Source organism: Barbus barbus, assembly GCF_936440315.1.
Source record: "Barbus barbus genome assembly, chromosome: 26".
NCBI classification, from domain to species: Eukaryota; Metazoa; Chordata; class Actinopteri; order Cypriniformes; family Cyprinidae; genus Barbus; species Barbus barbus.
The window spans coordinates 20,001,777-20,029,219 of record NC_136754.1 but is presented as its reverse complement, the minus strand read 5'-3'; the positions used below and the strand labels follow the sequence as shown (position 1 = coordinate 20,029,219).

Here is a 27,443-nt window from a genome sequence, read left to right as displayed (position 1 = left end):
AATTATTTTTGCTTGTGTTGGATTTTTAAGGAAATAAAACATTTCAACATGTAAAAGAGTTTCAAAATCATGCAAGCATGGTCAAAACACCACTGTGAAACCCTAATAATGATCACAAGATCAGAGGCATTATGATAGCAAAATGTTTATTATGATAACAAAATGTCTATTTACAGCACACCATCTTGTTAGGAGGTGCACTCATTTTTTTGTCATTCTGGTTTTAAGTCATTAAATAAACAACTCAAATGTCATTAAAAAATAAAAGGGTTTAGTTGCGATCTTTTAAAACTTGGACAAAAGAGATCTGGCAGGATACAAATACGCAGAGATGAAGAAAACAAAAAGGGTGCCGGCATAGAAATAGTTATTTATCCATTTGTAAAATGGTGCATATAAAATCCATAGATCTAAATACACAAAATTCATTTTAAAACCACAGAACTTAAACATCTCCCCTGGAAAAAAGGTAGGCGAATACAAAAATAAAACCAATTTGAAATGTTCACAATTTGAGCAACGTCTTATCAGAAAGGCATCTTATTATCATTTTTAAGTTTGCATCCCCTGCCCAACCATGTTTAGTCTTGTGTATATAAATATATATACACACACACATACAAACAATAAATCCACAGAGATTACATTTGCTTAAATCAGTGTGCTTCCTGGCTTGATGAACATCATGAGCTGGTTTTAACACCTGCTTTAGGGCTATGAAATATTCCATAGAATGCTTCCAACAGATCTTTGAGCATAGGACTGGTCTTAATTTGAACCTCTGAAACTAGATCCAAGGGTTCAGTCTGACAGCTTAACTGCTTTCCGAGTAACACTGTGCGATGATATTCTCTATCCTTCCTTTCTGGACTGCAACACTGCGCAACAGAGAAAAAATGAAATGCGAGTACAGATGTTGTATTGCAGCAGCTTGTGCCACATCGTATCACTTCCTTGTGCATAACGTCTTGTCTACAAAACTAATTATTGCACTTTGAATATTAAAATCCAGCATCAGAAAATAACCAGTGATCATTATAAAAGCTTAAAGGTCTGATCTGGGTCAAAAAAAAAGGAAAGGAAAAGAAAGGAAAAAGCTGAGGTAAATGTAAAAACCCATTTCATGATTCTATGATCATTTTGGTGCAATAATCAATAAAAATGTTTTCCTCCACTACCTTCACTCAAAACATGCCAACTATAACGAATACAAAACTAATTTGATGCCAGTGACAAATGCATTGTCTCACCAAACGATCGAATCATGAAGACGGACAACTGCATCTTGTTTCTTGCTATGAAATGTCGGGGTTCTCCTTCAAGAGAGATGGACAGTGTGAGAAAATGATTTCAGTCCGTCACTTTAGCAGCCTCGAAATTGACTGCCAGTTTCCGGTGTTTCCGCTTGGAGGCCGAGCCGGGTGTGTGAGGATTGGCTTTCTGTCTGGGTGTCTTGGGTGTGGTGGGCTTATCTGCAGGCTCATGGGTGCTGAGGGGTGGGGGGGTCTTGGGGGCTAATGCAGGCACTGGGGCAGAAGCAGCCAGTCCACCGTCTGGGGTCTGACCAGCATAGGCAGAGCTTCCTGACACTTGGTTTGCCTCTTGGTTTTTAGTTCTGCCTGAAACTCGCTTCTTGGTCACCTAAAGACAAAAAGGCATGTTATAGCTAAAGTGATATTTCAGGATAAATGGGTCAGTGACAAATAAGTGTGTCTGTGATACTCTTTTGTATTTTGAAAAAAAATATGTTTCAGGGGAGTTCCACAACCTGAACTAACCTTGACTGGTCGTAATAAACAGATCAAACTACCTAACATTTTAAAGGGATAGTTCACCCAAAAATGAAAATTTGTTTCAAAAAAATGTTTATCTGCTTACCCCCAGGGCATCCAAGATGTAGGTGACATCTACATCTTGGATGCCCTGGGGGTAAGCAGATAAACATCAAATTTTCATTTTTGGGTGAGCTATCCCTTTAAAAGACATTTTGACCTCGATGCACAGTCATGATAATGTTTTTTTTCTTTGCATGTCGGTTGAACCACATGATTTTGCTGATTTTGTTCTTTAATATTTGAGAATTTGCTTAATATCTTTACATTTATTTATGGCTCAAAATCTATTTATCTGGAAAATTACTGAACCACTTTGAGATGCATGTGTGTAAATGATCACAGTGCCACACTTTGTTCTGAAACACGCAGTGCAATTGACTTTTTTGAAAAGTTATATCTTTTTGGGCTTCTGTATTCCTTTACTCAGACAGGACAGTGGAGAGATGACAGGAAAGTATTAGGTAGAGAGAGGGGAGAGGGATTGCCATAGGACCTCAAAACGGGAATCAAACTCAAGTCGCCAGGAGCGCAGTTGTGCTGTATATGTCGGTGCATCAACCATAAGGCTATCGGCGTTGACATAAGGACTATGTCCTTAATTAATAAAAATGAACATTACTGTGTGTATCAACTTGATGTCGTAAATCTGCAGCTAGTACCAGTGTATCGATACTATGGAAAAAGAGTATTGAAATGGTTTCAAATATTCAGAATGTATGTGCAATAAATTTAATAAAATCTATATTTGACAATATTAAGTTGTTTTTACCTGGAGGGGAACAAACTGATTGTGGGATCCACTGGCTGCTGATGCCACAGGGGCCCGTGCTCCAGGGAAAGTTCCTCCATAGAACGGTTGGCCCTGGTGGGGAAACTGCATCCCCCAGTGAAGTGGTCTGTAGCCTTGTGGCGGCATCAGAAGACCACCTGTGTAAACAAAAAATATAAGATCAAGTGCAAATGTAAAGAACATCTGCATTAGAAGAAAAGGAATTAACAGAAAATAGACAATATGACTCAGACCTGCTGGCTGACCAAACATGGAGGGATGAGGAGCAAGTGGCCTCATCTGCTGGACTCCAGGGAATATGGGAGGAGGCAGTGGGAACGAACCCAGTGAGTTCTGCAGAAGTCAAGATGATTTCATTCGGCAGTCAACAAGGTCTTAACATGTACTAAAATTATTGCAGACTATACTATATTCCATTAAGGCACATCATTCATTATATAACAAGAAAAGTCGTTGAATTATCATTGTTTTTTTAATACAAATTGATCATTTCTGCACTTACCAATCGTTGAAGGGCAAAGAGAGCAGCTTTCTCTTTAGCTTCAGTTTCAGATTGACACTGAGGACCGTGAACCAGCAGGCCATTAGACAACTTCACCTGACACACTGTGAGACTCTACAGAACAAGAAAAAGAGCAAATGAGATGGAAAGAGGAGGCAGAAAACATTAAGTCTCATTCACTTAACTACATACAAATTTGTGCTTGAAATCTGCATATGACCTTTCAACATTCATTCATCAATAACTTTTGCACAAAAATGTATTCTAAATTTTAAACAAAAGTAGGGGGAACGCTGACAGCATTCAAATGTGTGTTAACTGCTGTTCATTCAAATTAAAATTTTTACCGCACCTAATTTTCACACCAACCACTTGGTCTTGGTGTGAAAAGGCATTCATACAGAAAATGTTTTGGGAGAAGTTAGTGTCAGAAATAATCCATTCCACACAATTATTAGTGAATCAGAACCATTGTTTTATGTCAATTATGACAGTACATGGCTTGGGTATTGAGCTTTTTTTTTTTATTCTTCCTCCAACTTTCTGGTCAGAGTCCTTGTAAAGATCTAACCAAATTAAAAAACATAAAACTCAAATTATGATTGACTTGATTTTTTTTAAATATGTATTGTTATATGGACTTATGGATGTTTTTTTCTTTCTTAGACAGCACACTTTATCAAATTATCTACATCGCACATTATTATAAATATGTATTTTGGTTTAACCTCATTTTAGTTGTGGGCATTTCATAAGTCCCTGTGCTTTTCCATCAACTGAAAATCACATTACTCCAGATTACACAGATCTAGGTGGAGTTTGTGAGATGGACCAACCTGTCTGTTGCGGAGGAATGCGAACTCTGGAGGTCCCATCCCAAGCCCCATGCATACCCGCCCGAGTTCAGTGGCCATGCTGGGGAGGAGGAGTGGTTGGCCAGCCAGAGGAGGAGTCGCCGCTGCTGGCGCATCAGTCTGAGGAGTATTTATCCGAGCAGCTGAGAGACAGAGAACATTCACTTATTATTATTATTCATTGTGCATCTCAGGTTTGAGAATTAATCATCTAACAAAGTACATTTCCACAGCCTGAAATCTTACAAGACTGATTCTGGTTCTGATTGGACACAATGCAGTACCTAGTTTTTTGCTGGAGCGTCTCTTGCTCTGCTGTTGGGCATTGGGGTTAGCTGAATCCTGGCCACCAGTGAAATCAGGGGCAGAGGAACTTGGTCCAGAGCTGTCAATCTTCAACATTTCTTTCAATAGCAGAGTTCCCTTCTGCTCGAAAAAAAAAAAAAAAAAAAAACTTGAAACATTCAAAGACATCTAAATAACCATGCCTTTTCACTCTTTTGTGCTGCAGATATGAGAACCATGGATTACACACCATGGCAAAGGACTGAGGGGAAAGAGGCTCTCCTGATTGATTCTTGGGCTCTGTAGGTGGCTCAGGATCCTTTGAGAGCTTCAGATTGGCTATAAGCGCCTCAAATTCTGTAGATGCCTGTAAACATATAAATACTATAAGTAAAAAATGTATTATACTAATTATTGCCAAAAAAATTGCTAGGTTTTTTTTATGAGTCATTCATATAATCATTTCCACATGACTCGTGCATAATAGTGAAAGTGGAATGTGTGTTGTAGATTGGCACCTGTATATTAATCTACCTCTTGAGTAATCCGCATATTCACGCAGTCGGTTTTATTTAGATATGAATTGAATGAGAAGCCAAGAACAGATAGTGATTGCCCTGGTGGCTGTTTGTTCAGGTTTATTTGCAGCTTTTATCTTTCCAAAACACTGTTTGAAATTATGCTGATATGAATGTATACTAAAAAAGTAGGGATAGATCACCCAAAAAAGAAAAATCTGTCATCATTTACCCATCCTTAAGTTGTTCCAAACATATAGCCTATGAGTTTCTTTTAACTGTTAAATCGGCCTTTTGTGTTTGGCACTGGACATTAATAACACTGGACCCCAATTATAATCATCTTATTTTGTGTTTCACAGACGAAAGACAGACAGTCACACAGTTATGGAATGACACGAGGAACAGTAAATTAGGACAATATTAATTTTTGGGTAAACCATACCCACAAACCTTATTTGAAGGGCCTTGTACGAGAGCCATATTCACATCCTCATTTCTCTTCAGAAGTCTAATATTGCCACCTGAGGCCTGCAAAATAAATAAAAAAAACTTAAGCATTCAGTATAAAATATAAAAGAGAAAGCTAATAAAGAAAACTTGATATTAGAATATAAGCTACTGTATAAATGTATAAGGTCATCATATTGATCAAATGATAGGGCTTGACAGCTGACTTATACAGTGCAGTGGTGTATGAAATATGAAAACATACAAGTTTGCTGGATGGATCGTTGCCTTGGCTTTGTTTACTTTGGCCCTCCAGCTGGTGCTGAAGTAGCATCGGTCCACTGCTTTTTCCAGCCTGTCAAAAAATAACACCAGGTACACGTCATATACTACATATGATAACCAGTACTATTGTAGTATGATTTTTTTTTTTAGTATGTTTAGTTTTAGTTGATGATAACAACACTGATCACAAGCACACAGATTAAGAGAGAGTACTTACATTATTTTGCCAGTGAGCTGGTGGTTTCTGGGGCATTCCTGAACTCTGAAGAGACTGCCATACATTACTGAACTCTTTCTCATTACTAGAGCCCTAGAGGAACACAAAGAAAAGTCTTCTACTGGATCATGAACAATCCCCAGAGCCCCTATACCTCACACAATTCATACCTTGTGTTGGTTTTTCTGGTTGAGGGCTTTGTGAGGTGAGTTTCTGTTGCCCTGAGTGTCAGCCCTGAGATTAAAACTCTGTCGGCCATTCTGCTGCTGTCAATAGGAAATTCAACACCGTCAGATCTTCACATGGAACAACATACTTCCCTTTCCATTATTGAAGGGGAACCTGTTGGCACTTCACAGATTTCTACTTAATAATCACACCTTAATATTAAGACCTAACAGATTTAGCACACAAGTACTAACGTTCGAGTTGTGGTGCTCATGCAAATCTGGTTCATTTAATTTCCTGAATCTCCTTTCTTTTCAAAATAATATATTTAGCTCTGGATCACCAGCCGAATGCGACTTGATTTATTCCAGTAACCTTCTTGTTATTATTTATTTAGGTCAAAGACAAAAAAGGGTTTAAGCATCAAAACAATCAAAGTTTAATACAGCTTTGAATGTTGTTGTTTTTTTCTCCATACATTAATATATGGGTAGTTTACATATCAATGGGTCCTATGATGTGATGAAAAAAAAAAAAAAAAAAAAACTTCTAACATTGAAGATAAACCTCTCTCTTGCTATTTGTAACTTTAAGAATGAAGATACATTTTTCTCATGTTATTTGTATGTTAAGGTTGTTTTTCTACATTTTTGCTATGTCACAGCATGGGACACAGTCCAATTTTCATGTCAACTACTCATATGTCTTGTTTAATTATATTTCTCAGAGCAAAAAATAAAGTATATCGTACATTTTTATCATGATTCACTAAAGACACCCACTAAAACATCAACAAAACAAACAAACAAAAAAAAGTCTTTTCAGGCATATTTGGAAACAGGATCATTAGATGTCATTAAAAAAAACTATTTAAGGATCAAAGTGCAGTCCCCAAAAACTAATCAATCTTAATTTTAAATCTATACCAGTCTTTGCTACTATCCTTCAAACCACTAGGTTTTATCCATTTGCCAGCAAAAAGTTTTCAATCATTTAAAATATTAAAATATATAAGAGTGATCATACTAAATTTTGTAAAGTATGTTGTTTAATTTACACATAAATATATGTGACCCTGGACCACAAAACAAGACTTAAGTGTCAATTTCGAAAGCTGAATAAATAAGCTTTTCATTTATGCATGGTTTGTTAGGATCAGACAATATTTGGCAGAGATGCAACTATTTGAAAATCTGGAATCTGAGGGTGCAAAAAATCTAAATATTGATAAAATCGCCTGAAAATGTCCAAATGAAGTTCTTAGCAAGGCATATTTCTAATAAAAAATGATAAGAAATTTACAAAATATCTTCATGGAACATGACTTTTACTTAATATCCTAATGATTTTTGATAAAGGAAAATTGATGGCTATTGCTACAAATATACCCCCAGCGACTTGAAGTTTTGTGGTCCAGGGTCACATATCGGTTACACTGAATGACTATGGAACATTATTTCATATTTTGACATTTTATTTTACAAAACTTATTTGAATCATTAAAGCCAACATTTTACTTGCATTTAGTATGCTTTCTATGTATATAAAACCACTTTTAGAAATTTTATTTGATGCGGACACCAAAATGGGATATTTCGTATTTGACCCATATACTGTATATAATAAAAATGTATATAAAAAAATCTGCCCTTGTCATTTAAAATCTATTCGTAGGAATCAAATGAAAAGTACAGAGTCCTAGACAAGTTAAATAATCACAGTCCTGTGCCAAAGTCCAAAATCTCTGCTTCAGAGATATTGAACTCTACCACAAGCAGCATAAAGGAGGATCTTTATGACCTATTTGCTAGTTGAGTATCAGTAGAGTCACTGAGGGCCTGATTATGAGGAATGAATGTGCGCCCATTACCTGCGTAGGTATAAACGGTGAGCGTGGCGAGTGGTTAAGGCCGCCCAGCTGGCTCTTGTGTGTCAGATGGGATGAAGACGAGGGCTGGGGCTTGACGATGGCAGTGAGTTTGTGAGAGCCATGCTCCTTTCTGCTGCCGTGGCTCAGGTTGATTAAGGCACTGGGGGGCAGTCGATAGCCACGCCCAGTAGAGCACCTGTACACACAACAGATGCGTATAAAACACTGTCTAACACTCACACACATTACCGTTTAAAGTTTGGTGTTGGTAAAATTTTGAATGGTTATGAAATAAGTATTTTTTCATTTGATCAAAAATAACTTCAGTACCTGACAGTGAGTCCTCCAGCAAACTCTTCATCAAACAGCACTTCATACAGAACTTCAGCCTCACGTTCAGCTGATGGAACAGGAAAGACAAAGAATGAAGGACAAAACGAGATGCAGAAGGATGCCAGAGTCTGCATTGGGTTTACACTTTTACCTCCTTTGATACCAATGATGGTTCCGCGAAGACCGAGAGGGACAGAGAAGCTTTCTCTCACATTGACAACACGGTCAAACAGATGATATTCTGCGTCAGGATCTGGAACAACACCGTGCTGCTGCTCCAAAGGCTGCACACACACATGCATATTTTCTCTCTCTCTCGGTCTATATGTATATAAATAAAATAAATTCTTATAATATATAAACACTGACAAACACATACCCTAAAAAGCAGGTGGGGCTTCACAGTGACCCTTACTTTCTTGTTCATCTTCTTTGCCTGTGACCCACACATGATCAACACATCATCCACAGAAAGAACAGCTATTGTGATTGTTGAGGTTTGTATGTGATAATCACCTTTGTTTTCTCCAGCTCCTCTTCAATCTTCTCCACAATGCCAGCATCCAGGATCTGCAGATCACATGAAACTCGGGAGGAGGAACTGACTGGATGGTTTTTCAACCAGCCCTGGATTTCCTGGACCTTTTCAGCACTATTTAAAGCATCACAATGATAAACGGTCATTATTATAAAGTCTGGCATACCGAAAATGCATTGCATTTGGAACAATAATTAATTATCGGTAATAAAGTAATATTAAAAGAGGTTTTGCATTCCATGTACTACTGCTCGTCTAAAACAGATTCAAAACACACCCATTCTCATCTTCTCCTGGCCAGATGTCATCTTCGTAAAAGACGTCATCGTGACTGTTTCGTGATATATAGTCAAAAAGCTCTGAAAATCTGAGCGACAAGGACAAAAAAATTGTTCAATTATTTGCAGAACCACAGGTACAACCACAAGCACACACACAACCTCCAATACACATACACACCTCTCTAAGTATTCAGATAAAAGATCCTCTACAGCAGCAGAGTAGAGCCACTCTTTCTCTGTTCTCTTGGTGTAGCCAGGAACTTCCTCATTCTTCTTGTTGAACTTGAGATTAAGGCCCGCATTGACTTTCTGCTCTCCATGAGGACTGTACAGAGAAACATTAATTCAAAAGCCATTCATTTTTAGTGAAATTCAATGAAAATTGTTCATTAAATAATCAAAGCCAAATCCTGTTGATATACAATTATTAAAATGATAACCTATACCTACATGTATGTATATATATATATATATATATATATATATATATATATATATTTTAATGACCGATAATGCCTATATTGTCTGAAAAAAAGTAAACACTAAAAGGAAATTAAATTCTGCAAGTGAATTTACTCTGATAATAGCAAAGGTAACCTAAAGGTAAAAAAGGGAAGTGACAATTAAATATCCAAAATCAACCGATACCAGTGTATGTGACAAATAAAACTCTTAAATCTTGAATATTAAAAGAACCTCTAATATCAGCCAATAACTTAAGATCCTGACATATTGTGTATTCCTATGGAATTTATCACAAATTTAGATAGATAACTAATTTTAAAAGTTCTTACAAAAAACTGTTGTGGAGAAAAATAGTGCTTTTAAATAAAAATATCAGAGATTAAATGGACCACAAAACCAGTCATAAGGGTAATTTTTTTTTATTTATACATCATCTGAAAGCTGAATAAATAAGATTTCCACTGATGCATGGTTTGTTAGGATAGGACAATATTTGGCTGAGAAAAAATTAAAATATTGAGAAAATCGCCTTTAATGTTGTCCAAATTAAGTCTTTAGCAATGCATAATTAAGAATCAAATATTACGTTTTGATATATTTGCGGTATGAATTTTACAAAATATCTTCATGGAACATGATCTCTACTTAATATACTAATGATTTATCCGAATGAAAAATCGATCATTTTGAACCCTGCAATGTATTGTTGGCTACGGCTACAAATATACCTGTGTGACTTAAAACTGGTTTTGTGCTCCAGTGTCACAAATGTAAACCTTGGATCTATAATTGTTTAAAAGGTCTGAATGCTTTTGAAAGGCAATGTATTAACAATACATTAAATGATTCAAAGTATGTATTATTTTATTCACTGACTTTTTCTTGGATCCTCTTCCGATGAAGATGCTACCGGAGAACCTTGAGACGAGGTAGCTGGTGATACCAAGGCGGGAGGCGAGCACATACCCAGGACTGTACTTCACAGAGTATTTCTGAACAAAAACAAAAGACTATTGGTAAAATCTAAAAACAAATCAGACCAAGGCCAAATGTACAGTGTGAAAAACAATTACAAGTAAATAAACTGAAGAAAAACATAGAATAGTGCAAAGTATACTGGGCAAAGACAGATTTAAAACTTACATGCTGGTTCTGTATTAAGGCATCAAGTTGAGGTTCACACGGTACGGAGAAGACCACTCTAACCCGTCCCTCACTGATGACATCACTAGAATCTTGCACCTAAGCAAACAGAAAAAATCCTACATAACTGGCATTTAACAACTCCAGCTGGTCTGAAGAGCACAAAAACCAGTACATACATCTCCCATTGCGCCGTAATATGGGTTTCCAACCATAAAGACAACGGTTCCTGGGTGAAACAGCTCCTCCAGTGTCTTGAAGCGCGCCAATGATGAATCAAAGGCTTTGATATCCTGAAGTGAAAAAAAACTGCATACTTAAAACATCCAAACAACTTTTACATTTTTCCCAAGAAGCAGGTTCTTGGTTAGAATTCCTGTTTACTTTTGGGGTGGTTCTAATATTTACCTTCACAATGGTCTGGTAGGGATAGGGCAGGACCTGTTTGGCAAACTGCTTTTCCAAATGGACCTTTCCGTTCTGACCAACGACATACTTCCTGCCTATCAGCAGCTGGGCATATACCACCACATCCGTCTCATTGATCACAATGCCTTTGCGCTTGCTGAAGCTGAAAAGCAGATAAAGTAATATTTTACATACGGACATTCAAACAATCAAACATAGACACTTAACATGACAGAATTCAAAAATATGCAAAGCTTTCTACAACTCTGAACATGCATAGCTAAGATTAAGGATTGCTTTTAAAAAAATTAGTTCATACTGTAAAGATACCAGAGCCTATAGGCATGAAGTATGGTCTAAATTGCATCGACCATTAATACACCACAATGAAAAAAACTCATTCAAATACTGCCACACTGAATAAAACCTCACTCATGCAAGTCAGGTATCAGCCAGATAAAAACATTGCAGCTTATTAGACAAGTACCAATAGCATGAATAAAAAGGGCAGCATACTGCTCTGAAAGGCCTTGCACTTCTTTGACCCAGTCCTTCTGCTCTTTATCAGTCAGACGGGTGACTTTAGTAGGCGGTAGTGTGTTCCCCAGATACAACACCTGTGATCCTGATGGTTCATCTAAAGAAAACCTGCAGAATAGGAGTGAGACACTATTAACAGTCTAAAAGAGAGAGTCTGAGTGAGCTACATGACTATATGACAGCAACTCATTTAGAAATGTCAACAGAAAATACAACAAACAAACTTACTTTGTTTCGCCATCTGAAACAGCTACAACACGAGCTTCCATCAAATGGGGCCAGTTCACAAACAAAGACTTTCCAAGAACCAGCGCCGAGACATCTTCCATCTGCAACGAGGAGAAACACACATATTACCACATTACCATAAATCAACATACATTGAAAAGAGGTTTTCAGCAGGTTATAGGACCTTTTCGTTTCAAATTGAATAAACTGTTTCCTTCAGTTTATTCAATTTCCTTCTATGTAAATGTCAATATGGTCCCTGGTCACAACCAATAGAAAACAGAAAATAACTTTTACTGCAAAAAAGCCACACTGGCTTTCCAATACAAATGTATAAATATTCTCAAAATGAAGATATATTTACTTGAGAAGCAAAATGAAGCGATATCTGACAATGGGATCGGAAAAATCTACTTAATTCAAAGGGAAAACAAGTTTGCATACACCTTTGACACATTTGTTCTTGTTTTACGCATAAACTCACTCAATTATGTTCAGTTTCTCAAAAAACAAGACTTCGTTATGTTCAATTAGCTTATCAATTAAATGTTTCTTGATTTAAGGATGATTAGTTATTTGCAGTGGAAAGCAAAAATAGAAAGATTTCCTTTTATTTTTTTGCAACATGATCTTATGAATTAACAAATTCCATTTTTAGGCCTTAATTTGCGGAAGAGTGATTTAGGCCTTTTCTTTTTAAGAAACCCTGCAAAATGTATATTAGTGTCTGAGATAGTCCTAAAAAGTCATTAAGACTACAAGTCAAGCGGCCTTTAGTGTGAGGGGACAAACTGCCCACCTGTTCCATTTCCTGGCTGGCTAAAATGTCCAGTATCATATTCTCCCCTCTGCTGCTTTGTTGGAACACCATCACTCCACTTTTCTTCTTATAAAACTGTGTGAGAGATACAGCAGGAAAATTATCATTAATGCTGTGATGATCAGATCTGATCCCCATTAATAGGATAATCTGCAGACAGGCAGGTTGAGGATTGTTTACTTTATGACGGATGTGCTGTAAGGTGGGGAAGCCACAGAAATAAAGAACTCCTCTGTCAATCCTATGCGCTACATGATCCTGTGAAACACGCCAGGCATCCATCGGGATCGGTGTTTGCCTAAACACAAACGCGGTGGATGTTATTTCCAAAAGACAAAAAATAAATAAATCAAGCGCTGACACTGTTCAGAGTGTACTGATGTGACGTGTAAAGTATAAATGTAAATACATAAGTGGCAATGTATTAAATTGAGAACATTACAAATTATAAATATCAACAAAACTATAAATAAATAAATAATATAATTGTGAAAAAATGGAAACATAAATACAAAACTGTGACACTATATCAACATTTCAATTTATTAATACGATCAATTAATATTAAAGCATTAATATTAATAATATGAATATTAAATAATTAATTTATCTGGTAATTATAAAGTAACAAGTTTAAAAGTAAAAACAGAAATGTGACACCACATCAAAATGAAGGCAAGAAATTATATTGTTTTTTATTATTATTATTAATTAATAAAAAATATTAATCTGAATTTATCTGGTAATTATAAAGTGCCAAGTGTAAAGGTAAATACAGAATTGTGACACCATATTAAAATGAAGGCAAGATATTCTTACAAATAATATTAAATAAAAAGGAGAAGAATAAATAATTAGTAATTAATTAGAATTTCTGTTAATTAGAATGTGCCAAGAGTAAAGGTAAATATTCTATTAATATTAAATAAGAAGAATATATAATTTGCAATATTAATTAGAATTTATCTGTTTATTATAAACTGACAGGTGTAAAGGTAAATACAGAAATGTGACTAATCATATTAAAATCAAGGTACAACAATAAAACAAGTAACTAGAAGTTATAATAATTAAATTTATCTGTAACTATAAAATGAAGTGTTCATGTAAATGCAAAAGTATAACAGTATATTAAAACGAGCACATGATTTATTATCGTCACAATCAGGATTAATACCATGTTAACATGTGAGCGGGTGAAATATACTGTGGCATGCAGATTCAACAACAGACAGGACATACCTGACATGGCAGTGGACAATGTTGGGGAAGAGCTGAGGGAGGGGGGAGTTGTAGACATAGTCCAGCTCTTTATCGAAGCAGTAGACGGCACACTCGGTATGTCTGTTCCTGGCCTTCTCTGATGGAGCCAGTTTATGACTGTAGGTCTCCATAGCAGCTAACAAGCATTTCTGAACGCAAACGCATATCATATCATGAAACTGCACTTCCATCACAGCTGTTATGGTGAGAAACACAGTGAATGCAGATGTTTAAAGCACCTCGTCGATAAATGGGATGAGCACCACGGCTTCCCACTCCTGCTGCTTGCCGTTCAGGTCCGTTTTGAAGTCTTGTGGGTAATACTCAACAATGGGTGAGCCCGGTGACGTCATCAGATGCTGTGAAGGACAGCCAGTCAATAAATGAGGGACAGTTTCTAAGGAACATTGACATAATGGGGACTCAATGTTTGTGTGTGTGTGTGTGTGTGTGTGTGTGTGCCACCTGGTAACACTGTGGAAGAAGGTCTTTGCTGGCTGAAGGGAGGACGCCCAAGAGCTGCTCGAACGGCATGAAGGGTTTGGCCAGATCAAATGTCAACGTGAGACTAGACACGTTTCTCACATCAGAAAGGAAGGGGGCGTAGTGGTACGGATAATACCTATAGTGATTTGAGAGGTGAGTACGATCCTTTGAAACCAACATTACATCAAAACCAACCCAATTTACTTTCTTGTTCCTGGTACTTTTAAGTAGGACTGCATGATTAATCGTAAGAAAGCATTTATTAATATTAATGTGCTTTTAGGAACGCAAATAAGGCCAATCATCTTCCCATACTTGAAATAATAAGCGCTTGTCGACAAAAGAAGCAGCTTTAAGAGCTTAAGGGTGGTGTCCTGTCATAACAAACGTTAGAAATTATTATAAATATTAGCATTGTAATTTTACCGTTTAATGTAAAATAACATTATATTGTTCCTAAAAATATATTTTACAGTGAAATATAAAAACTACTAATTTCTTTTTTTATATTTTATTTAATAAAAGTAATAATTATTATATTATTATTAATAATAACAAACACAGCTAACCTGTATTTTGCTATTTTTAAACAAAACTAAAATATTTTCCAAAACACGCAGCCCTATTTTAAGCATAATTCACTCTGTCTCTCAGCTTACCAGCTCCAAGACTGAACTCCATGGTAGTAGTAATGTAAGATCCACTGGATCCCCTCCACGTAACATTTAGCCTGATTGGCCAAAAACTCACTGCAAGATGAAACAGAGAAAATTAGTTTTCACAAAGCTATTCATTGTCAGATGCAGACAAAACATGCTTCCATCCATTCCAAAATTAAAATGAATAGACTTACTCTGAGACGACTTCAACGCCCATCTTGGTCATGTAGTAAGTGCGCTTATACTGTCGAAACTCTGTTTCAAACATGTCATCTTCCTCACCGTCTTCCTCTGCGCCTTCTAGTGCATTGTGAAAAATGTTAAGCTTTATTTACAAGCTGAATGCTTTAAAATGTGCGTTATTGTCTGGCTGCACTTCATTTCACAGTATGTGCACTTATGTATTACTTGGACTTAAGGTTAGGTTCAAGGTTGGTACCCAGTCATTATAGTAAGTACATAGTACATGCATAGAATTCTAAAATAAAGTGCTAGCCAATATCTAGAACAATGGGTTTATGTACCTCTTCCTGGAGTGCTGTGAGAGTCCCTAACTCCATCAAGAGCACCAAGACACAGAGAGTTGCCCGAAGACTGAAAAAATAAAAGGATCACTTAAAAAAATAGCTTGTCTTTGTTTTCCATGAACCTTTCTTTCTTGTGTGGAATGGATCAATAAATAAATCCAGAGTTTTCACATTGATCTTTACCATACAATGAGCAAAAAAAAACAAAAAAAAAAAGGCCAAAATATAAGAATCACAGTAAAAGCTGTTTATCAGTGAATAATGAGTCCGTTCGTCACATGATAATATATCATACAGCCTAAAATATTGCACATTAGTTGTATGAACTGCATTTATTGTGCTTTTTATGTCCTGTTTTTGTATGAAAAAGAGTCCGATTTTTAATGCGATACATCAATTTTTTTTTTTTTACAAAACACAAACTAAAGTTTTCATGAAGCCAGAAACTAAAAACAAAATTTCAGTAATTAAACTCTCTATGCTGTTAAGGGTGTTGTGTTCACCCAGGTCAAAGTAAAGTCTTTATCACGGAGCTGTTGTTTCAAACCTGTATGAGTTTGTTTCTTCGGTTAAGCACAAAAGAAACCAAACAGTTGACGGTAGCGCTGACTTGCAAATCAATGGCCACCGTCAACTGTTTGGTTACCACCATTCTTTAAAATATCTTCTTTCGTGCTCAGCAGAAAAAATTAATTCATACAGGTTTGGAACGAACTGATGGTGAGCAAATTAATTTTAATTGTTGGGTGAGCTATGCCTTTAAACGACACAAAATAAATAATAATAAAAAAAAAGTAATTATTTATTTTAAATGCTTATTATAGACCAGCTAGAAAACGACACAACACAGCCAGCATTACTATTGCTCATTCATCAAAGCCCTATTCATGAAGAAACAAAAGAGGTGAAAGCAGGAACAGTGGCACATTCATTTAGAAAACAGGAACCTGGTAACTAAAACTGAACCGGACTCACATGAGACAATGGCGGCAGCACATGGTTACTTCTAACACCCCCTCTTTGAAACAAGGATAGGCTCCTCATTGTTTGTGATGATTTTAAATATTCACCTTACTCTTCTTCATGTCTTTGGCATCAGCCTCCTCGGCTGCCTGCCCAGCTGCTTCGTTCAGGTATTTGTTCCCCACCTTACTCTCAAACCACTTCAGATCTACAAACACCTCGCTGAAGTGCTCCCGGTCGAACTGAACAGAGAAGAGAGAGATGGAATGGACTAAGAGGTGAATTTACCTTCCTCTTGCAGTATATAATGAATTGGGAATCATAGTTTTCATAAATCTGGTGCATCTATTTTGGATTTAATATTACAGGTGTTGTCTGTATTTGGCATATCAGAGGTGGCTGAGGATCTATCCCATGTCGGGAATGCAGTAACAGTGTTTTTAGTCATTTAGCCCAGATCCAAAGAATAAATACGCATTTGTTTTGTAATGAATTCATTTGATCATTATACAAGAAAAAATTAATCTAAAGTTCTATTAACATTTAGGCTAACTTAACTTAAACTGTTTTCTTTTTAAATATATTTTAAAACGTAATTTTTTCCATTTTGTCCAAGCTGAATTTTCAGCAGCCATTACTTCAGTGTCACATGATCTTTCAGAAATCATTCTAATTTGCTGATTTTCTGCTCAAGAATCATTTCATATCATTATCAATGTTAAAAATCAGTTGTGCTGCTTTTTTGTGCTCCATTTTTATTCAACATTTTTGAATGAATTGAAGCTTTACTGTCACTTTTGATGAAATTAATGCATCTTTGCTGAACAAATAAAAAATAAAAAAATTCCAAACACTCACATCTGACAACTTTTCAAGGTACTTCTCAAAGTGGGCAAGGTTGAGATGACCGTTTTCATTCAGGTAGCCTGATGGAGACAACAGTAATCAGCACTTTATCAGCATTATATTACAATAACATGCGGGTGGACTGACTCACCGCCCAAACTGGGCAGCACGCTGATGTAAGTTCGATAGAGCAGTGGCAGTGCATCGTGATTGATGTGCAGGTGAGGAAGATGAGGGATGAAGTCATTCCCCACCAGGAAACCCATCAGAACCCAGTCGTCTATGATCCGCTCCAGGTCGTACTCAAACGAGATCTTATTCTAATGGAAATAGATGAATTTATGAGCAGACTACAGCTCAGTATATTATTTATAATAACTTTGTCAAGATTTGTGCTTATCACGCCATCTGAGAGAGACATATATTCTCACCCTGAGCCCTGAAAACTCATAATCAATGTACTCCCTCATAAGAGAGAGATGAAGCAGGTGAAAGGTCGTCTCCTCAGGAGCTGTTATCCTACAGACCAGGAAAATATATTATAAAGGAACACAAACTTTTAACTTGGCGCAATGAAAATAATGCCACACTTACCTCTTTTGTGACTTTTTACCTCCAAAGCGAACCTCCTCTCTGAGGAGAGAAAAATGAGGCTCGTGGCTGGTCAAGCCAAGCATCATCTTTAAAAAAAAAAAAAGAGAGAAAGGAGGAGAAAGCATGCTTAAAATAAATACAAAAATAACTGGACTATGACCAACATTTCTCTGTTTCACACAACTGTACTCACCAGGTCGGCATCTAGACCATAAAGGCAGTGTCTTGTGTTTGGGTTATGACCAGGTTTGGTGGTCTCAGAACGGATGAACTCCATGATCTTGTGCTCTCCTTCACCAGGGGTCTGAGAAGAAACCGGAATCAGAAGAACTTCACAGAAATGCACACCACACAAAGCTCTGAAGTCACGTAACTCACCTCATGACCAGACAAATACACATTCACTCCCTGCCATGCTTTGTCTGTGGACAGTTTATTGTGAACAAAATATTTAAGCTGTTCCTGTAGCCTGGCCATGAAATCCGTTCCTACAGAGGTCAAGTAAGAGAAACAGAATCAGAATTTAGCAGAAACAAAGTCCCATAAAAACACCAGACAGCCAGTATCAACCATCCTATCCATGATTTAAAACCCATTGAAAATTTAGACCTTAACCAGCTTCTTAATTTTATAATTAAAGTTCATATGCATTCCTGCTGTAAAATGATAGAAAATGAATGGTATACAACATCAGTAGGACAGAATAAGAGTAATAAATGAGCACACAAACCAGGGGTGATGCAGTTAGAGTCAAATCTGGCCTCTGTGGGCAAAACTTCACCCTTCTCCAAGGCCTTCTTGATTTTTTCCTCAGCTTCTTTTGCTGACCTTTAATACACAAAGGACAGAAAAAAGTTATTTCAGAGTTTAAAAAATGTATTTTCTTGATACAATGGTTTGGGATTGGTATGATTTGCAAACTTTTAAACGCCAATGTATGTGTTGTGTTTATCTGTCCACTTACATCAATCTATAAAAAAAGCAGTGCACAAAGAACTGTCATAGTAAAAGACAATAAATAACTTTTTAATACATGACCTGTCATAAAACATCAAATAAACATCCTTAAGCCTTTCATATTTCAGTCTAAATTCTGTGTATGTGTTATGTTGAGGTCTTCTGCTATACCTGAATCTTCTTCCACGCTGCTGGTTCATCTTGGCCCTGGGTGCAACACCATCCACAGCCATGAAGAACACTTTCCTGGGCTTAATAATGCGAAAGAGCACCTCCAGGTAGTGAAAAATATCAGCAAATATCTTCTCTTCAGAAATACGGAAGTGTACGTCCTCATCATTGGGGTGGGAACACTGGTGGATGATCCCATTCATATCTAAATATAGGTTGTCAAACTCTGGGATCTGGGATGAGAGAGAGAACACAAGGCTGGAGTAAACTTGACCAAATATGACTAATATCTCTGAAGAAAAAAAAAAATCTCAGGGGTAGTGTTATGTTCAAAAACAGACAAACAAACAAAAACTGTGGAGTATAACACAAATAAACAACTTTAAAATAACAATATGAAAAACAAGTACTCAATGCAACTATTATATGATTACATGAAAAACCTAAAAGCTTTTTAACTAAATGAAATAAATCAGCTATGTTCTAAAATTACTAAGACTAAAATATACAAATAATTGAATTAATTAGTTTGTCAGCAGCAAGTCACTTTCATGGCGAGAACAAAGTGAATAACAGGACTAGTTTTACACACACACACACATAAGCTAAATAAAACATACAGATTCTAAAATATATTCAAATGACAAATACATCTGATAAACGTTATCTCTTATTAAAAACGTTATCTATTTATATTTAAAACGGTTCAGTCCAGGAAAAATATTTAACACTCATTGGAGTCTATCAAGGAAGGCATGATGGTGGTCTTCAGCGTTCAATTAAATAAATAAATAAATGTATTAGGGGCGTTCCGAGTAATGGTCAGAAATGTTGCTGATTGAACTTGAATCACCTGCTAAAGTTACTGTTTCAGCTTGTGTTTCTTGTTACAGTTGGCTGCATATTTATGATTGGTAGCTCGTTCAAAATCGCCTACGATGTCTAGGTAACGTTAGACAGCTCATTAGATTTGGAGACAGAGTCATTATAATGTACAGTATAGAAATAATGTCGGTAAAACATAAAGATAACATCCCCCTCTATACATAACATATTCATGGAGGAGGGACAGCAAAACTAAGGTTTTGTATCTGTTAGGTGTAAGGTTTGAGCTTCTGTTCACAGAGCTGTAAATGATCTCTATGCGGCCTGTTATATTTAGCCAAACTAGCTCACCTGATGCTCTTTGACAACTTCGCTCAGACACGGATACCGCTCCGATATCCATCGATAAAATTTAGGCACTCCCATCTTCTCGTGTAAGTCTTCAAATAACAACAATGAAGAGAAAACTCAATCAGAAGCCAATGCGAGCAGAATTTCATAGCCTGGTGTTGCTAGTCGGTTTAGTTTCTGTATGAGCTGTTACTGTCCAGCCAATAAAATGTCCGTGTGGAAACATCTTCTAATATCGTTCCGATACTTGTAAAACACTAGAAACATAATATTAATATTAAATCAACGTTATGGAACTAGCAAGTTATGTAAGTGAAAATGCACACGTATTTTCAAATTATGTAATTATTATAACTATAAGAAAATATCCCTGAAGTTTACGACCAGCACACTCTTCCGGCAGAAACAAAACGTACCACTAGGGATGTGATGTAATGTGAGAAAAAAGAGGCAATTTGACACGACAACATTCCCTCTCTCTTGGCCAAGGTTAAGTGTAGTTCACCAGAGCATTCTGCACATGTAACTTATCCTCTATAGTGCTTACTGGGCCATTTATGAATAAAAAGAAACATCAAAGACCCTTGTAAGACCTTAAAGACTCTTGTAAATCATGCTACATGTAGTTGATATTCTTTTGTAGGTCTTTTAGTAGGCTTGTTTATATTGTTATATCATATCTATAAACCGTACTAAAATATGAAGTTGGCCTAGTTAGGGCTGTCTGCTGTGAATCACAGACTCAGTCAAAAGATGAAAGGCAGACAAACCAAATTCATAAATGTTCATTTGTGTTATGCGCAAAATATTTTTTGCACAAATAGTTTTATTTGTATGCATTAACTTTACTATGATAAATAATCATGCTAATGACATAATAAAATAATTACTAATACATTAATTGTTTTATCTCTGAAAAGGAACAATGGTTTATATAATATGTTATTATATACTTCATATTTTAATATATAACACCATTATATTATATCAAATTACTCCATCTTTATTAGAGAAAATAAATAAAAAGTGGAATGAATAATGAAAGAGTAGACCTACTATGAGGTAAGAAAACGTTTTATTTGGTTATTTGCTGGTTTTGGTCTTTTTGGATGAACTCACAAATAATATGCTAGAAGAAAATCTTTTGGTAGGCTATACAGATGCTTTCAAACATGTTATCAGCTGTTTTAGTGAAGGAAAATGTAACATATTACACATCAAAAACAAATATGTCTAGCTGACATTACACACAAGAAAACGAATAAGATTGTGCTATAAAAATGGTAGAATATCAGTTGGTAGCATAAAAAGACCACAGCTACAGTAAAACAAATTACCAAATAAAAGCTAAACTGCTTTTTGGAGGCACAGCTATTGTTGTTAACCTTTCTGCAACAGTATGTGACGCATACAATACTAATAACACAATTAAAAATTAAGCTTTCAAGATCATTTCAAGAAAAAACATTTTTATATATACTGATATATACATTGGAACAATTTTATTACTGAACCTAGAAATCAGTCTAAGACTTCTGGAATCATGACAAAGAGTTGACTTTTCACAATAATGTGGTCGGGCAGGTTAGGTGATTGCTATAGGGACCTTTCAGCGCTGGAATAATGTCCTTTTGACTCTGTTCGTCCTATGATACTTCAAGGTGATGAGCTGGATAGTGGATAATTGAGCCTAAAACACCTAGAGGAAAGCAATAAATAACACATTTGATAATCAACAGCATAAAAGCATGTGAACACACCTGTCTGGTATGACTGTATGACTAATTTTACACATCCTGAGCTAGTCCACTGGTGTTGACCTTTTAAAAGAATAGTTCACCCAAAAGTGAAACTTTCCTTTAAGTTTATTGACTCTCAGGCCTTCCGATGTGCACATGAGTTTGTTTCTTCAGTGAAACGAATTGGGAGAAATTTAGCATTACATCTCGTGTCTCAAATCCACAACAATCATACCGGTACCAAAGAAGTCACCTGTGTCCTGTCTAAATGACTACCGTCCCATAGCACTGACTCCAATCATGATGAAGTGCTTTGAGAGGCTAGTCATGCACAACATCAAAACCAGCCTCCCCAACACACTCGACCCGCTACAGTTTGCATACCGTCCAAACCGCTCTATGGACGATGCAATTTCCTCCAGCCTCCACCTGGCTCTTACTCACATAGAAAATAAAGACTCCTATGTTAGAATGCTGTTCATTGACTTCAGCTCGGCATTCAATACAATAATCCCACAACAGCTCATAAATAAACTAAACCTGTTGGGCCTTAACAATTCCCTTTATAATTGGATCCTGGACTTTCTAACTGGAAAACCTCTGTCAGTCCGTGTCGGCCACAACACCTCGAGCACTACCACACTGAGCACAGGTGCCCCACAAGGCTGTGTGCTCAGCCCGCTGCTCTTCACACAGCTGACCCATGACTGCACTGCCAAGTTCAGCTCCAACCACATCATCAAGTTTGCGGATGACACAACAGTGGTAGGTCTCATCAGCAACAACGATGAAACACACAACAGAGAGGAAGTGGCACAGCTGGCTGAATGGTGTGGCACTAACAATCTGTCCCTCAATGTGGAGAAGACAAAGGAGGTTGTGATGGACTTCAGGAGAAACTCCGTTGACCACCCCCCACTGACCATCGACAGCTCGACTTTGGAGAGAGTCAGCAGCACTAAATTCCTGGGGGTGCACATCAGAGGATCTCACCACTAACACCATGTCACTCTCCAAAAAGGCACAACAGCGCCTACACTTTCTCCGCTGGCTGAAAGCTGAAGTATTTCTAGTAAATAAATCCATCAAGACTATCTTAACTTCAAACTGTTGCTTCAGGCCAAAATACGAGTTCTCTATTCATTACATAGTTTTCTGTTGTAAAAAAGATCTTCTTGTCTGAACCAGAAAATATGCACGGATCAAGCACCATTTACAAGTGAACATAGTCCAAAACCATTCTAAACAAATTCGTTGGTGGATTTTGATGTAAGAGGACAACAGGGGATGGATGTTTTCACAGGAGTTATTATTATTGATTATGGACTTGTATTTTACACCTTAATGATGGATTTGTTTCTTACAAACATGCAGCTTTTCACTTTACAAGATGTTAATTGATGGACTGGAGTCATGTGAATTACTGTGATGTTTTCATCACATTCTGACGGCACCCATCCACTGGTGAGCATGTGCTGTAACGCAGAATTTCTCCAAATCTGTTCTGATAAAGACACAAACTCATCTACATCTTGGATGGCCAGACGGTGAGTACATTTTCGTGTGAACTGTTCCTTTACGGAATGTATGTACATAGCTTTTTAGAAACAGTATGAGACATTCTCTATGTTTGTTTTATTAATGTGTTGAGAGTTTATAGCTCATGGATTGTATTTACTTTCTGTAAGAGACACACGAGAACAATTACTGAAGGAATTTTTTTGTTGCTGTAACCTTAAGCATGGTTGATAGTCAAATTTTTTACTTTACCACATAAAGCTAAATATTTTCAAAATGTTTTTAATTACACTGTACCATTGTAATGTAAACTGTGGCCAACGTAGTTAAATATAAGGCGAATATACAATTCTAGTGAATTCTAAACCAAGTTGTACTATTAAATCCATTTTTAGTGAAATTCACTTCTTATTAACTAGGATAATAGAACATGGATTACAGAACATCTGAGTCTGGGAACCTTAGATCACTGAGTGCCGTCTAGTCGACAGGGACAGCTGTATCAATGTCAATATATAATCTTCTGTCAGCCTTTATATTGCAGCAATTAAGGCATTTAGTAAACAATGTAAAACATCTCACCTCCTGGCTGATGACCTGCATCGAGCAAAAGAGAAAGAGCAAGACAAAGAAAGGAGGAAGGGAACTTGTTACATGTGACTGACACCAAACAAAACATATTTTTACGCTCATTGTGATCATTTCATTTTTTATCCATTTAAAACAATCATTGGTAGTGGTCTGACTGGTTTGCAGTGGTGTTTTCACAAATACACATGTGACAGCACATGATTCCAGTCGTATGCTCACCATGTCGCTTGAAGATAAGGAGGTTCATAAAGACAAATCCAATGAAGAGAACAGTGGCAAGAACTGGAACCATCACTCTTAACACACCGAGCCCTGAAAAACATTCAACAGATAATATAAACTCCACATTCAGATACAAGAATCCTGTAGTCATGTATTATTTTATTATATTATAGTGTAGTATTCATAAAATGTTCACAGTTGAAACTCACAAAAGTGTAGTGTAAAATAAATAAATATGGAGGGTGCTTTGTATGGGAACAACAACAGTTTTTTTAGTCAAACAACATTTTTTAATAAGAGGGATTTTCTTTAAGTTGCATCAATTACTCTAACAAATAATCATCATAAGAGTTTACCTTCTTGATTCTGGGTGTCATTCATCTCTTTAATGAATTCCTCACATTCTTCCTTCAGGTGAATTTTCTCTAGACTCGCGTGCTCGGCCTTAAGTGTCCATGGCTGCTTTAGATCCTGTGCCTCTGGCATCAACACTGTCCATGAATCACTGTCTGAATCTAAAGTCAGGAAATCTTTGCCATTGACCTGAAACCGGTCGGACAGCTGCAGGACTTGATATCCTCGCAGCTTACATTCCCTCAAACGTATATAGGTACCATAACCTGAAAAATAAAGATGGATTTTATTATCACAGACTGGCTGCATGACAATACGTGACAGAGCAATATTTATTACAATAATTCTGATATTTTTACTTAATCCAATAAATGGCACCACTTGGTGGATCTCTAAGGAATTGCATTCAACAACATCATTATATGCTCAACAGTACATTTAACTTATTGTTTACACAAATTTGCATGTCCAAGCTCAAACATTGCATATGTTACATTTAAAGTAACAGTCATTCAATATAATTTACTCACTTATGTATTTTAAACTTTACAGTAACCCAACACAAGAAGGAAATACATTTTATATACAGAGATATACTAAAAATATAACTTTTAAAATTAGGTTCTAAATATTAGTTTAGCACATTAAAAAATCAGCATCGTTAAAAATATTACTGTTCCTTCTCTAATGCTAAACTTCTTAAAATGTTGCAGCAACATTGTTTACTTGCTGATTCGTGATCATTCTCCACCATCATCTTCAGGATTTCATCTTCAATGGGTCTGACAGCAGGTTGCTTGTCGAACTGTCCCTTTAAATTCGCTTCACTGACAAGGATCCTCTCCACGACTGTCCCGTTCAGCAAAACACTGCGCTCGAACTGAATAATAATGTCTAACAGCAACAACAACACACAGACGAGGGCTTTATCGCTTGACCATATTTAAAACAACAGATCATAACGGAGGAAAATATGGAAATACTCCTGGTTTAGGAATGATGCTATAACAGGATAAAAGACTTACCCGTTGGAAGAGACCAGGATAAATCTACAAGAAAAGCGAAGGGTACAAAGAGGAGCATTTCTGCGTAACATTAATGTGAAGCGCGAGCGGCGATGACAACATGTAATCAAATGTTGTTTCTTTCGGTTTCTGTATCTATGATGCTGATTCACACTGCACAGTTTCTTTTTAAAAAGACGACTAAAGTATGCAGTGTGCAGGTTTGTCTTAAACTAGTAGACACTGAGAGCACGTGTTAGCAGGAGAAACTGAGGAGGGAGGCTGTCACACCAGGGTGAAGAGTCTGTAACATATAAACACTGACCTGAAGTTGACATTTAACAGCTATAAAAACAGAAATATTCAATAGAAACTGCACTGGAGAGTTTTTAGTCTCTCTCATTATCCTTAAGACTGAAGCAGAAAAAGTGTTTGGAACTTTGATAATTAGCCTATTATTATTTTCCTAAAACGCATGATGGGCCATGAAAGAAAGCTTTTTTTAGTCTAGGGAGGTGCTGGAAAAACATAAGTAGCAGGATCATGTAGGTCATTATAAACAAAAACTGAAAGAGAGCAGACAATGGCATTCACTGCCATTCTTTTGGAGACTAAAAGCAAAAGCTTCATCTTAATGAAAATGAATGTGAAATTACACACATTGCCAGCAGGAAATAAAGCACACTATTTTAAAACAAACACTCTTGGGTGCAAAATTAGCTGGAAGGCAACCATATGTTTTCTGACACTGGTAATAATGAATCTGTGCATTATTATTATTATTTAGTTTTTTTTTTTTTTAAATGAAGACATTTCTTACTTTCTTTAGTTATTTTAAAAAATAGAGAGGGGGAGAATGAGGAACCGTAACATAACCATATATGGCAAAAGATGAAAACAGGCCAGGAATTTATGATACTTAAAATAAGAAAAGGAAAAGCAGAGGATTTAAAAACTTTCAGTCTAAAAGACTTAAACAATGTAGAAAAAACTGAATTATTTTGACACGGCGTGATGTACATCATGTTCACTTAAAAAATAAATGACAAATATATCTTGAAAATTTCCTGTGCTCTGACCCAAATACTACTGGAGAAACCAGTCCTGGGTTTAGTCTTGTTCAGGACACTGGAAGTTTATGGCACATACTCTTTGGACATTTGCTCTTAGTGTTTTGTGGTATATGTTTACATTTAAATTTCAGACATTTTAATACAAAGGGATTTGAAAATGAATGATGGTTCATCCTGAGAAGACATGCAGAAGTGCTGCAATACAAACTTACCAACAAGAAAGAAAGCAATACGTAACCCCCCCCCCCCCCCCCCCCCCCCCCCCCAAAAAAAAAACCCAGTGACTTAGCAGGGCATATTTTTGGTTAATGGTTTCAAGAGTTAAAAGTGCCTTAGTAGTTGAATAGTTGTAGAAGATTAGAAGATAGTGAGGGTCTACTGCTAGTGTTGAGATTCCATACCAAAAAAAATAAAATAAAAAACCCTCATCTCATTTTATGTTGTATATTATGCTGCTAAAATTTGCTTTCTACGTTTTTTCATGTTTCAAATTCGTTTTTATGAATTACAAATCCAACATATTTCATTACTGATACTGATACTGATATATTTAACAACAACAACTGAATATGATAAATATACTATTTGGTCATTTTACATCTCTGTGTTGCAGAAAGTATAGTTTAACAAGAACACTAATGCCTGTAAATCATTCAAATTACTACCACATTTTCTGGCTAAAACAAAACGTATAGTTAAAAAATAATTATTCACTTTGTAAATCTGTATCGGAAAGGGAAGGTTAAAGGACATTTCAAAGACGTTAAAGT

The 27,443-nt window shown here is 36.4% G+C and overlaps 2 protein-coding genes across 3 annotated transcripts; both read right to left on the bottom strand.

Annotated features, from left to right (window-relative positions):
• Positions 1-131: 131 nt before the first annotated feature.
• Positions 132-20,377, bottom strand: xrn1 (5'-3' exoribonuclease 1). 2 transcript variants are annotated; one of them, XM_079379135.1, is made up of 42 exons: positions 20,173-20,377; positions 18,997-19,229; positions 18,599-18,696; positions 18,247-18,356; positions 18,062-18,172; positions 17,869-17,954; positions 17,706-17,793; positions 17,426-17,594; positions 17,287-17,354; positions 16,536-16,670; positions 15,463-15,532; positions 15,133-15,238; positions 14,939-15,028; positions 14,259-14,415; positions 14,033-14,152; positions 13,773-13,942; positions 12,711-12,828; positions 12,510-12,605; positions 11,711-11,811; positions 11,459-11,590; positions 10,943-11,105; positions 10,714-10,827; positions 10,535-10,633; positions 10,268-10,383; positions 9,105-9,251; positions 8,923-9,012; positions 8,624-8,759; positions 8,487-8,543; positions 8,259-8,391; positions 8,105-8,174; positions 7,775-7,970; positions 5,907-6,002; positions 5,737-5,829; positions 5,500-5,589; positions 5,238-5,315; positions 4,517-4,633; positions 4,266-4,407; positions 3,964-4,124; positions 3,128-3,241; positions 2,859-2,958; positions 2,605-2,762; positions 132-1,641 (listed from the first exon to the last, which is right to left on the bottom strand). In XM_079379135.1, the coding sequence occupies exons 1-42, from the start codon at positions 20,245-20,247 to the stop codon at positions 1,351-1,353; spliced, it is 5,094 nt and encodes a 1,697-aa protein (XP_079235261.1). In that variant the 5' UTR covers positions 20,248-20,377; the 3' UTR covers positions 132-1,350. The 2 variants fall into 2 exon arrangements, with proteins under 2 accessions (XP_079235261.1, XP_079235262.1); XM_079379136.1 differs by having other exon boundaries at positions 5,907-5,999; positions 20,173-20,315.
• An 850-nt stretch (positions 20,378-21,227) lies between these two features.
• Positions 21,228-25,845, bottom strand: LOC306845945 (uncharacterized protein). Its single transcript, XM_079378966.1, has 6 exons — positions 25,622-25,845; positions 25,323-25,490; positions 24,599-24,862; positions 24,240-24,332; positions 24,012-24,026; positions 21,228-21,871 (listed from the first exon to the last, which is right to left on the bottom strand). The coding sequence occupies exons 1-6, from the start codon at positions 25,677-25,679 to the stop codon at positions 21,819-21,821; spliced, it is 651 nt and encodes a 216-aa protein (XP_079235092.1). The 5' UTR covers positions 25,680-25,845; the 3' UTR covers positions 21,228-21,818.
• Between the last annotated feature and the right edge of the window lie 1,598 nt (positions 25,846-27,443).

What these genes read in the sequence shown, in the direction of transcription:
- xrn1 (XM_079379135.1), bottom strand. Translation starts at nt 20,247, where the DNA reads ATGGGAGTGCCTAAATTTTATCGATGGATATCGGAGCGGTATCCGTGT. An exon ending in GTGCAAGGCCTTTCAGAGCA is followed by an intron (nt 11,106 to 11,458) that starts GTATGCTGCCCT and finishes TCTGCTTTTCAG; the next exon opens with CTTCAGCAAGCGCAAAGGCA. An exon ending in GCTGGAGGACTCACTGTCAG is followed by an intron (nt 7,971 to 8,104) that starts GTACTGAAGTTA and finishes TTGTGTGTACAG; the next exon opens with GTGCTCTACTGGGCGTGGCT.
- LOC306845945 (XM_079378966.1), bottom strand. Translation starts at nt 25,679, where the DNA reads ATGCTCCTCTTTGTACCCTTCGCTTTTCTTGTAGATTTATCCTGGTCT. An exon ending in ATCCTGGTCTCTTCCAACGG is followed by an intron (nt 25,491 to 25,621) that starts GTAAGTCTTTTA and finishes TGTTGCTGTTAG; the next exon opens with ACATTATTATTCAGTTCGAG. An exon ending in GAATGATCACGAATCAGCAA is followed by an intron (nt 24,863 to 25,322) that starts GTAAACAATGTT and finishes TTTATTTTTCAG; the next exon opens with GTTATGGTACCTATATACGT.